Source organism: Octopus bimaculoides, chromosome 16 (genome assembly GCF_001194135.2).
Source record: "Octopus bimaculoides isolate UCB-OBI-ISO-001 chromosome 16, ASM119413v2, whole genome shotgun sequence".
NCBI classification, from domain to species: Eukaryota; Metazoa; Mollusca; class Cephalopoda; order Octopoda; family Octopodidae; genus Octopus; species Octopus bimaculoides.
The window spans coordinates 25,359,329-25,371,545 of record NC_068996.1 but is presented as its reverse complement, the minus strand read 5'-3'; the positions used below and the strand labels follow the sequence as shown (position 1 = coordinate 25,371,545).

At 30.6% G+C, this 12,217-nt stretch overlaps 1 protein-coding gene across 22 annotated transcripts in view; it reads right to left on the bottom strand.

Annotated features, from left to right (window-relative positions):
- The window catches only part of LOC106867804 (kinesin light chain), a 126,492-nt gene that overhangs the window by 30,027 nt on the left and 84,248 nt on the right, over window positions 1-12,217 (bottom strand). For 21 of the 22 annotated variants that reach the window (XM_052973612.1, XM_052973604.1, XM_052973610.1 and 18 more), the window contains 6 exons: window positions 8,545-8,646; window positions 8,169-8,252; window positions 7,060-7,149; window positions 5,285-5,384; window positions 4,892-4,941; window positions 3,447-3,514 (listed from right to left, as the gene is read on the bottom strand). In XM_052973612.1, the coding sequence (XP_052829572.1) occupies window positions 3,447-3,514; window positions 4,892-4,941; window positions 5,285-5,384; window positions 7,060-7,149; window positions 8,169-8,252; window positions 8,545-8,646 (494 nt within the window). Of the gene's footprint in view, window positions 1-3,446; window positions 3,515-4,891; window positions 4,943-5,284; window positions 5,385-7,059; window positions 7,150-8,168; window positions 8,253-8,544; window positions 8,647-12,217 lie in introns of all 22 variants that reach the window. The other variant, XM_052973599.1, reaches the window with a different exon arrangement.

The following is a 12,217-nucleotide window of genomic DNA, read 5'->3' as shown; positions in this document are numbered from 1 at the left end:
AAAAATATTAATATTTTTTTTCCCATCTTTTTATCATCTGTTTTTCCATGCTGGCATGGTCAGAGGATCCAGCTCAATAAAATGGACCAATATTAATAATTTGTTCAATTTCATTTCACTCCCCCCCCCACCCCACACTTGTAATTGTGCACAGGGATGAAGAAAATATTTTCTTAAAAAAATTAAATAACCAAAAATACAAAACAGGAAAAACTTGTTTTCTTTTGTGTAAAGAAGAAATTAACTCTACGTTTGTTTACAGTTCCATTTTCCAAAGCAAAACTAATACACAATTTGCAACATCCTGTCAAAAATTCTAATTAAAATATTGAAGGTCTTGTAATCAACACTAATTAATGCTAATTCCATAAATAAATATTCAATCTTACCCACAAAACTTCTGGGATTAGTATTTAAACAAAAATAAAAAAAATAAGAAAACACTATTTCATTCTCTTCACATTATCGCTATTGTTACTAAGTTGTGTAAATGAGAGAAGAAATTTGTTCCCTAACTGTTCAATTATGATTTGATATTTGCAGCGAACCAGACATCATATTGCATGTTTTTGTAGCTAAACATTTAAGAAATAATAACAATAATCCTTTCTACTATAGGCACAAGGCCTGCAATTTGGGGCATAACTGGTACTTATTTCATCAACCCCAAAAGGATGAAAGACAAAGTCAACCTTGGCAGAATTTGAACTCTGAACATAAAATGGATGAAATACTGCTAAGTATTTTACCTTCAAAATAATAATAATTGCTTTTAACAAAACCAGAAATTTGAATGCAGTGGGGCTAGTCAATTACACCAATCCAGGTAAATGATCAATATTTTATGTTATCAACCGTAAAGGGCTGAAAGGCAAATCTGATCCGTGGAATTTGAACTGACAATGTAAATGCTAGAAAAAAATACAAGACATTTAATCTGACATTGACGATTTTGTCAATCCACCATCCTAATCATTTGTAACATTAACACTGACACAAGGCCAGACATTTTGGGGAGGGTTTTGATTATATCAGCCCAATTACAGGACTGGTACTTAATTTTGTCAACTTTAGAAGGACAAAAGGTGAAGTTGAATTGTAAAGAGCCAGAGAAAATACTGCATGGCATTTTTTCTCCAAAGCTCCTATACAGAGTAACAATTATATAAAAAACACTATGTAGACAAAGTCATTACATGATTGGCATTATGCTATTGTCAATAGAGACATATGAGTATTTTAGACAATTGATTTTAAACAATTCAACTGGTTTTCTTAAACTACATTTAACTTTCACTGGAATCACTACCACTTCAATAGCTGGAAAAAGTGGTATAAGGTTTATATTAAGGTTAAAGACTAATTTAATTATAAATGGAAAGTAGTATTAAAAATGGTAAAGAGAAAAGATACCACTTATGACATACTTGTAGTAAGAATGGTTCTTAACCACTTTGTTTGATGTAGAACATAAAACAAAGTTGTTTGCAAAGCAGGAAAACCAGTCTAACTCAGAAATGTTAGGAAGTTATCTTTGAAACCTCTACATCATTCCAGGGTGTACTACTAATCAGATTAGAGCACAAATTCTTTCATTTCTTATCTCTCTCAGACCAGTGGCAATGGAAGTTTTATCAAAATATACATGATAATGATAAAATAAGCATACTAAAACTAGGTGGTCTGGTAGTAAGAACAGAAGACACTTGCCTTTAGTGTGTCAGGCTAATCTAGAATGGCATGGAGGACCCCCAACCACCTAAATGGTTGCTTGTCCTCAATTTATGAAGATCCTTTCTTGTAATTACTATTTATCATTAACTACTTATAAACATCTACTGGTTTGTTGATCTCATCCTTTTTGTAATAAACTCTCTCCACACTGTTTCTAACTAGCATTTCACATTTGTGGTCAGTCAATAAAGTAAATCAACATGATTTTTTTTTTTCTTTTTAAGGTTAATAAAATAAAGAAATGATTATTATCAAATATATCCTCAAGGGTCATATGATAACACTATGCTATACTTTGAGCAAGACATTTATAATTTCCTTCTTACAACTTTGTTATTGTTATAAACAATTTGTGTAGCTAAGTAATTTATTTGCAAATACTAGTCTTTTCAGATGGAAGAGCTAAAAAAGCAGTATGCTTTATTTAATAGTAATATAAAGTCTGATAGATTAAAAATTATCAAATCTGTTTAATATGTGTAAGTTAAAATATATATGCAAAAGTAAAAACATTGCTGAACATACAAAGCACTGAAAATTCTCTCGACTGGAAAATACCCAGTATAGAAATTACCTTGAGCTAACTATAATGCGTTAAAAAATTTATCATATACAAACTTTTCTGTTTATTTAGAGTTAATGCAAAAAAAAAAAAAAAAAAAGCGAATGCTTTTATATTCTCTGTGTTGGTTGCTTAGAGGAAATTTTTGGTTTTATTTTTGCTCATATGAATAGGAACTTTTGCTAAGACAGCTATTTTTCAAACATTTGTGCACAAATTCCCGAAAGTTTTGGTTTTTTTCTAACAATGTGCTTTATCCCTCTCACTCCTAGCTGTCTTCTGAGCTTTCAGAGTCATATTCAGCAGCCAAGAAAAATTTTATTAAGTGGTGGCTCAATGAAGTCCTGACTGCTTGAATTAAGCTATAAAAAAAGTGTAAACAAACTAGATCGAAATGAGAGATACTGCTAGTTGACAGATATAAAGAAAGACTTGTAGGAGAAGATTAATTGAATAATGAGTGTTAAAGTTAGGGTGCCAGTCATAGAAATGAACATTGTGTCCTTAAAAATACCTAACAGGAAAATGGAAATAGGACCCTTCCAATGAATGATGGAAAAAGTGTAGTTAATGTGATTAAATGCCAAAAAATTTGAAGTAGAAGCAATTAGTAGGTTTTCTTGAATTCTATGGTTACATTTTGATTAAATGTCAGGATGTTTTCCCTGACAAATGGAATTTTAACAAAATACATACCATTCTTTTGCAAAGTTTATCAGTTAAAAAATTGACTTAAGATAGTTGGAATTTGCAGAGTAAATGACTAAAGACAAAAAGACAGCAGGAAAAAGAGATCATGCAGACCTGACCCATACCAGCATGGGAAAACAGACATAAAAATGTTAAATTCAGCTACAATTTACAAATTTTTAAGAGAAGAATTTTCATCTCTTCTTTTTAATAGCAAACAATGTTAAAATTTAGAAACAAAAGAAAGTTTATTATGAGTTTTACTCATGGTGTACATTTTTCAACAGAAAAAATACTTGTTTAAAATTATGTTACATTGTTAATACTCTTCTATTGCAAAATAGCCAAACAAACATGCAATGGAGATGAGAAAACAAAAACAGTAGTATATCATGTAAAAACAAGTGGTATGTGATGTCTAGTGGTAAAAAATGTAAGGCAAATATATAGTGAAACGAACCTTTCTGCATTTTGAGTTTGGAGCCAACTACTAAAGTCTGGTTGTTGAGATACATCCTTATTATTTGCCTGAAAATTAAAGCATTCAAAAATACAATCAAGAGCATAATTATAAATATAATTATTCTGATAAGTCAAAAGAAATTCTCATAGTTTTCAACACACTAGATAGTCATTATACAACATTTCTTTTTGGGAAAGACAATAAAACTTATATGCAAAAAGAACTTCTCATACTTAATGCTATTGGTATATGATGTGTATGAGTATGTGTCATTTAAACCACATGTGTATGTGTCATTTAAACCACATGAAAAGTGAAGTGCATTTATGGCTGTTGAACACTGAAATAGTACTGGTACCCTTTTTCAGGATAGCCTTAGTCCTGTAGTAATTAGTTTTTCATTATTATTATTATACTTCAAAAAGTAAAGTTATAATTGTAAAAATCTGACTATGAATAATTGCCAAATCAATGTGGATAGCAAAGAAATTTTAAGTAATCAAGAGTCTCTGGCTAATATTGAAATCCGCTTGCTGTAAACAGGGGCGACAACTCTAAAGCTCAATCAAATTGGATTAAAATTTTTTTTTTAATTAGATCAATGACTAATATTAAATTAAACTTATCTTTAGTAATGACAGTAACAACAAAACAATGTTTAGCCTTATGAAGCCTCTTCAGTGAAGTAATGCCCACCAGACTGCTAACAATATTATTATATGTATGTATAGCAATGCACACAAGTAACCATAACAACATAACATAATGGATAAATGAAATTATCATAGAAATCACTTAGTAAGGTAACTGCTAACATAAAACAGTGATAAAAACCAATCATTGAGTAACAAATTAAACTTCGGGGAAATTGGCAATAAAAATGATCAGCACAAAATCACTCAGACACACTCCAGCACATTATCTTCTGTCTCTTCTACCACTAATATAATGGCCTTTATTCTTCAGTGCTAGCTAGGCTCATGCCATCTTTCAGGTGTTCCTACCACACTCATCTCCTTTCCTCTTATCACTTTTGTTATGTTCAGCACCCAACACTTAGTGCTAACTACTAGACCCAGTCCTTCTTTTCCAACATGTCTTCTCCACACCCCACTCCAAAATTCCATCCCAGCTTTTCTGTAGATGTAAACTTACAAGAGTTTAAGATCATTAACAGCATTAACCTCCATTAGGGCCACAGGTACTACCCCTTTCCCCAGACTCTGTAAGTCAAAAGGAAAAAAAAAAAAAACGAACATAGTATATCAGCTCTGAATATAAAGAGCTTTATTTGATTGAATTTCTAGCTGAATTCTAAGAACTTGGATTGTAATATATATATATATATATATCTTTTATAGATATAGATATACCTCACTAAATTGTTATTCAAATTACAATTGCATGTAACATTAGTTGGAATAAGAAAAAGCAGAACCAACCTTGTTTTCCTCTCTTTCTTCAGCCTGCATCCAAATTGGTTTATTATCATCTGAAAAGATACAATTAAATCACCAGAAAAAAAAATGTTCTCATTATTATTTTGCCATTCCTTTGCATATACATGCAAAGGGACCCTGAATTACTTGTCAGATCAGTGTTGAGTAGGTGTATGCTTTGTGTCTTTGTGGAGAGCAGAAGCTTGTGTGTGTGTGTGTGTGTGTGTGTGTGTGTGTGAAAGAATGAGAGAGAGAGAGAGAGAGAGAGATCTTGATTATTTTGGTTCTGTATGAAGTTTCAAAAATAATTTAAAGGATTAGAGAAACAATATATTTCATTAGAATTGAATAACTTTGGAACAGCCCCTTTAAACTGAATCGTAAAATAATGTTTACCATCCACTTTTCCAAATTCTCTCTCATGTGCTCTGGTAAGAACTTCTTTATAAAGTACTTCAGCTTGTTTATATTTTCCTTGTTTTAAGTATGCTGATGCCTGAAAAAGGAACAGTCAGGTTTTTAAAGTTTTTTTTTTTAAATAAAAAAAAACAAATTTTTTAATCTAGTACTTGATTATTTAACAGAATTAAGTGTATACCTTTAAAAGATGACATATTCTTGTGAACATTAAATCTCTACAAGAAAGTAAGCAAGTGCATGGAGCAAGTCTTAATTTAGGAGCTATGCCTGTTTTTATTGTTGTTTAACCCTTTTATTACCATACTGAAATATAATGCCTTTATTTCAATTAATGTTGAGAATAATGAAGAGTTTAGTAAAATAACTTTACATTATTAATCTGGAATTTGGAATATAAATTAACATAAAATTTTAAAGGGAAGTTTTAATTGGGATCACTTTAAACCTTTAGTTTTTGTTGAAGTACACTGTCTTCATGTCAAATAAATTAGAAAATAATAAAGAATTGTCATTATTAAGCTGGTGCTTGGAAAATTAATCAACATGTAATTTTGATGTAAAGTTTTAATTTAGATCTGGTATCAATACAACCAGAAGTAGTCTCAAGGGTTTGGTTCTTCAGAACTACTTTTCTTCTTCCTAAGCAGAGGAAAGTATGGCTACAATAATAAGTGTTTTAAAAGCAGAGAATTTAAGAACTTGATACAATTAAACTAATTTTAAAAAAATACCTAGAATACTCAATTGTTTACTACTACCACACTGAAGAATTTTAATGAAATATTGGTAAGATCTAAAAGCAAACATTTTTCAAACTTTCATTTCTAAGGACAAAATATTATACTGCAATAACATTAATTTCCTCAAGTGCATCATCTTTCACTTGAAATTACAATATGCTTCAATACATTTCTTCAGATATAAGTATAACTATGCTATTTTTAGATAATTCAATTCATACATTATGGCAGTTTTCCAAAGTTTATCTGATATTTTACAGGTAATCTTAGTATTTGTTAAAAAAAAGGTAAAAACTCACAGTTTCACCAGCTTAAATAATCTTTACATTCTAACTATGCTAAATTGTGCAGGGAAATAATCAGTTCACTCAACTCGTAGAGGAAGAAAAAGAAACTAAAAACATTTTGATCCTAATGGATGATGTTTTGGCAACTTTAATTAATTAACAATGACAAAATGTTTTATGAGTCAATCAGTTTTTTTGTTTTTTTTTTCAGAAATATACAATTGTTATTAAACAACAGAGTATTTCATTTTCCTTTACATGTTTCAGTCACTGGACTGTGACCTATGATAAAGTGGTTTAATTTATCTAACAAGTCTTGGAAAGGAAATTGAAAGGCACAGATGACTTAAGTGGAATTTGAACATAAAGGAATATCATATTTTAAACAGTGGAACTCAAAGTAGAAAAAGTTATAATTAACAGAATGCAGAATACTGGGCTAAACATTTGGATGGAAAAAGTCAAAGGTTGCACATGACACTTGAACCCACATCATCTCAATCCCTTTCTCATCCACAGGTTTTTTTCCCCAATATTCTTACATGATCACAGCATTAAAATCTTGATGATTAATTTAAAACAATGTGAATAAATAAGTATTGCATTAGACTGAGTAAACTGAGAGATAAAGGGTTAAAGTGATTCGGATTGCAAAAATTTTAGAAAAAGTATTCAACACTCAATGAAGTCATATTTTGTGAAAAAATATTTTCAAAATATTTACCAAATTATTTTTAGTCTTTGCTACATTTGGATCATCTGGTCCCAATTCCTTTTGGTATATTTCTAATGCACGCTGGTAATAACGCTCAACCTATAAAACAAAACATAACCAATACAAAATTTCACTAAAAATATAAAACAAAGTTTACTATTATGATTTTTAAATAATTTTGTAAAATATTATTTCAAAGGCTAATCATAAAACAACGGGATAGTACAATAACTACCACTGTCTACATGTAGTGTTAACCCCCTTTGCATTTTATATTATTCACCAAAGAAAATAAAACTATCAGTCCAGAATCAGATGGTATTTGTAGATGAATCAGTCTATCAAGCAAAAATTCATAATACTGATGAAAGATGAAAAATTATGCTATTAATGTTTCATTGTCAAGAATTAGTTACTATAAAAATTATTTGTTTGTTTAATGTTCATTTTCCATGCTAACATAGCTGGTCACATTTTCCTTCTGAAATTCATTCAGAGGGCAAAGCTTGTACTGGGAAGGCACCGGCCCAAAATTTAGTGCAATGTGGAATTCTATCTAAAACTATGTGGTAACAAAGTGACCACATACCCATGCCTGTTGCTATCTTTGTACATTCTTACAAAAGAATAAATAAATAAATAAATAAGGGGTGGGGTTAAATTTTATGTAAATATAAATAATAGCTAATGTAATAAAATATTTTCAATAGCTTACAACTTGACAATACATTATGTAACATGTAAAATGTAAAAAAAAGGAAAAATTACATCAGCAAAATGCCTACAATTTTTTCCCTCTAGATTTACCTTTAATACTCATAAAAATAAAAAAATTCAGCACACACCTAAGAATATCATAAATAATAGTATGAAACAAATTTTATGTATACTAAATAAGAATATTAACCTAACAGTTGTTTGGTATACCGTTTTAATTACTGTTATCTAAGAACGATCACTAGTTCGAATAAATTATGAAATGGTAATATTATGACTGGATAATGGAAAGTCAATGATTATTCCCTCCTGAAAGCAGACGACGATGTAATAAAAAATAAATAAATAAATAGGTCGTGAAGACCTACATATGGCAAAATAACAGCGTATAAGATAATCACCTCTTCATGTTTTCCCTGGTTTTGACAAAGGAGAGCCAGATTGTTCAACTGTTTAGCAACATCTGCATGGTCTTTACCAAGAACCTTGATTTTAAAAAAATAAGATACTAATTGTTTTAAACTATTTATCAGTTTGTAAATAATTTCTTTATATTTTTAAACAACAATTTTTACTGAATAAGTAATTTTCCATTATGCAAATAAGTAAAAGAACAAATTAATGCAAATGAAAATATCTTCGACATACACAAAACTTTAATAAAATATTTTAAAACTTGAAATATCTATTTTCAATCTGTACTAAAATATTTCAATAGATTGTGTGGAAAATAGAAAACTACTTTAAAAGAAAAGAGGAAAACGTTTTTTAGCTTACCTTCTCCCTTATTTCCAAGGCTCTCTTGCACAGAGGTTCAGCATCCTTGTACTTACCCCTTTTACCATATAAAACAGCCAAATTATTTAAAGTGGCAGCCACCTGTAAAATTTTAATTTAAGATAGTAATTAAAAAATTTGAAAATATTTTTAATATTTTGTTCAACATAAATATAATAATTAAATATATCTAATGAAATTAGCTAATTGATAACTTTCCATCATTTGAAATTTAACATCTGATAATATAATCATACTAATTAAGCTGTCATTTTCAAAAGTCAGTTGAAAAAGGTGAGTATGAATAAAATTTTTAATTGTGATAGTAAAATTAAAATAAATAAATTTTCATGTTAATAAGATTAAAATAGTTATATATAGCACTGCAAACGAATCTATAAAAACGAAAAATACATTGATAAGAAACGTACTTTAAAATAGGTGACTGTGACCTATTTGTGTCTCGAGAAATTTTATTAGAAAATTGAATTTTTCTCTATGCAGTACTGCAAAGCTGAGATAAATTACAACTGAGATCATGCAAAAGTATATATATTAAATACAAAATTTGCTATCCGAGGAATTCTTTACATTTTTTCCCAACAGAATTACCTATGCTGGCTGTTCCTATTAACTTAGATATGATTATGCTAAACATTTACTGCTTTGCGCATTAAACAAAGTAAAAGAAAAAAAACTAAGAATTTTTATTGTGAAATTATTGAAAATGAATGAATGAATAAATTTTTTAGATACACAGATTCATTGAGTCAGCTGGCATAATTACCATCATGCAAAAGTAGGTCTTAGTCACTGTTACAAAGAAATAGAGATGTGTTTGAGAATGGAAGTGCAAAGTTCAAATTATAAAAATAATAGTAGTGATAGTAAAATTTAAAACAAAGTTGATTATAATGTGGTGTGTGGATTATATCAAGAAGCTGTGGCTTATTATTTGATGACATACTATTTTGTGGAATAATTTCAAGATTACATTTACAGGGTCATAATTTGTTTAACTAAAATGCACTCATTCGGCTAGCAGTACTTTGACTGCATCAGAGCAACAGCAGCCCAGTAGTGAATTATAAAGATTTCTGTATAATGGATTTAGATCATGTACATGCATATTAAAAGAGAAATGATTGAAATTAAAGACACTGGAAAATGCTACATTTTTTTTAAAAGCTATAAGTTATGGGTTGAACTCATTAAACAGATATTTTGAGTTGTTTGTTGACTGTCAATGCATGATTCGTACACAATGACAAATGCTATTTTATTACATTACATTATAGGTAATAGTGGAAAATCATCGTCATGCTTATCTTCCATGCTGACATGAGTTGGACAGTTTGACATGATCTGATGATACAAAGGAGTTCATCATACTTCAACAAATACGTCATTTACCAACCACTTTAAAGAATTTACCGAGTGTTTTGTTGTTAGATTTTTTGTGGCACCAGCACTAGTAAAAACTGCCTTGCAATTTGCAAGATTAAGGGCCCAAAGTGGCCCCTATAACTCAGGTAAAAGAAGAAAGAGTGGCTGATAATTCTAGGTGGAGTGATGAGGGAAAGGAAAAGTTAGAGGAGAGGAACATATTTGCAATAGATTTAACAGATATGACAAATTTATAGTGTAAATATGCTATCTTGGCATTAGCATAAGTAGCACATAAGGAATACTGTATACGGTGATATTTAATGTATGTCTATTTTTTTCTGTCCAGTGAGAAAGAAAAAGACATTTGTTTACAATTTTTACATTCTCTTCCTCTCTTTCTTACTATTTCATCCTCTCTCACTCTTTTTCAATATGTAATTGCATTGTATCAGCAAGGAAATATCCCAAAAAGTTGATGTATTAAGCATGTCAAGATGTATGCGTATACGTATGTGTTAATGGATGTTTGTGTATGAGTGCAAAGAAATATGTATCCATATAAGTATATAAATATATGTCAATAGAGAGAGGGAGGCTTATATGTATGTATGTTTTTACTTGACACAGTCAGAGCTGGATATATTAGCACTTTTGTTGTAACGTTTGCAAATGCAACAGGTTCTTATGAGCTAATGGAGTTACAGATGCTTTCTAGACAATAGTGTTTAGGGATGAAGGCAAACACTCATCCTAGAAAATGTTTAAGGACCTCAGTAAACAACCATTTTAGACAATGATGTTTAAGGAGTTCAATAAACAATAATTCAAGACAATGGTGTATAGGAAGCTAAGCAAACATCCATTCTAGACAATGGCTTTTAAGAAGCTAAGTAAACATCCATTCTAGAAGATGGTGATTCAGAATCTCCATAATACCCATCTTAGAAACAATGCTGTTTAGTGAATTGAGCAAACATAGGCCCAAATTAGAGTTTAGGTTGATGTTAAAGGAGCTATATATCAGTTACCTGTTAGATAGTATCATAGCAGGGTATATAAGCACTGTCATCATAATGTTTAAAAGTAATTAAATAAATATCTTAAGTTAACTAATTAACTGGTGTACACAATGACAACACATTTAAGCAGTACTTGTAAGTGAAATGACAAGCACACACATTTTGGGCATGCATAAATGCATGTCCCTGTTTGTCCAGTGGTGTAACATTTTCTCCGTGGATGGCTTTCTTTCCGACTCAAAAGTAAAGTCAGGAACAGATGATTCTATCTGTAGTCTTCATTCCCTACTTGATACCAAAACAACCAATGGCTAATTTACTGAAGAACTGTAAAAATATTTCAATTTTGAAAGGTTGCTTTAAGACTAGCAAAGCAAATAAGGTGCGACTACAGAGCAAAGATTTAACAATCAGTTAAATGTGATTTAACTCGATATGTTGTAAAGAAGGAAACCAACATTTCATATCTATTATTGTAAATAACAGATGGGTACACACACATACACAAGTATATAGTACAATTATGCACAGAGGAATCACAAACAGACTGACCACAAAATAGAACTTAATATGTACTGGAACAGCTAAAATTACAAAACAATTATAGAAGACAAGGTTTTATTTAAGCAAAGGACATACTGCAATAGTGGAAATATGGGAGTAGAAGAAGTGGCTGAGGAAGAGGTTGAGAGAGCAACTATCCAATGAAAGTTCTTATTGTTATATGAATAGAACAAAATAAGATAGCGTCCAATACATGGCAATGAAATATATGATAATGAATGTAAGACTGAAGAAGTATAAGTCAAGTATGGCTTACTATTAAATTATCACAGAGTCTCAGATCAAAGGAAGGCTAACTGGGAAGATAGTTTCTGTATTTGGCAGATGCTCAGGTGCTATAAACACTGAAAATGTGAAGAGAACAGCTTCTGTCACATTCCAGGGAGAAAAACTACAAGTAGTTCATAGCTTCCGTTACCTAGAGCACCAAGTCAGTAGCAGGGGTGGATATTCTGAAAGTGTAGCTGCCTTATGAACAGCCATGCTACATGGCAGTGAAACATGGGCTGTGGCTGCTGAGGACATGCATAAGCTTGCAAGGAATGAAGCCAGTATGCTTCGCTGGATGTGTAATGTCTGTGTGCATACACGACAGAGTGTAATCACCCTGAGAGAAAAGTTGGACCTAAGAAGCATCAGATGTGGTGTGCAAGAGAGATGACTGTGCTGGTATGGTCATATGTTGCGAATGAATGAGGACA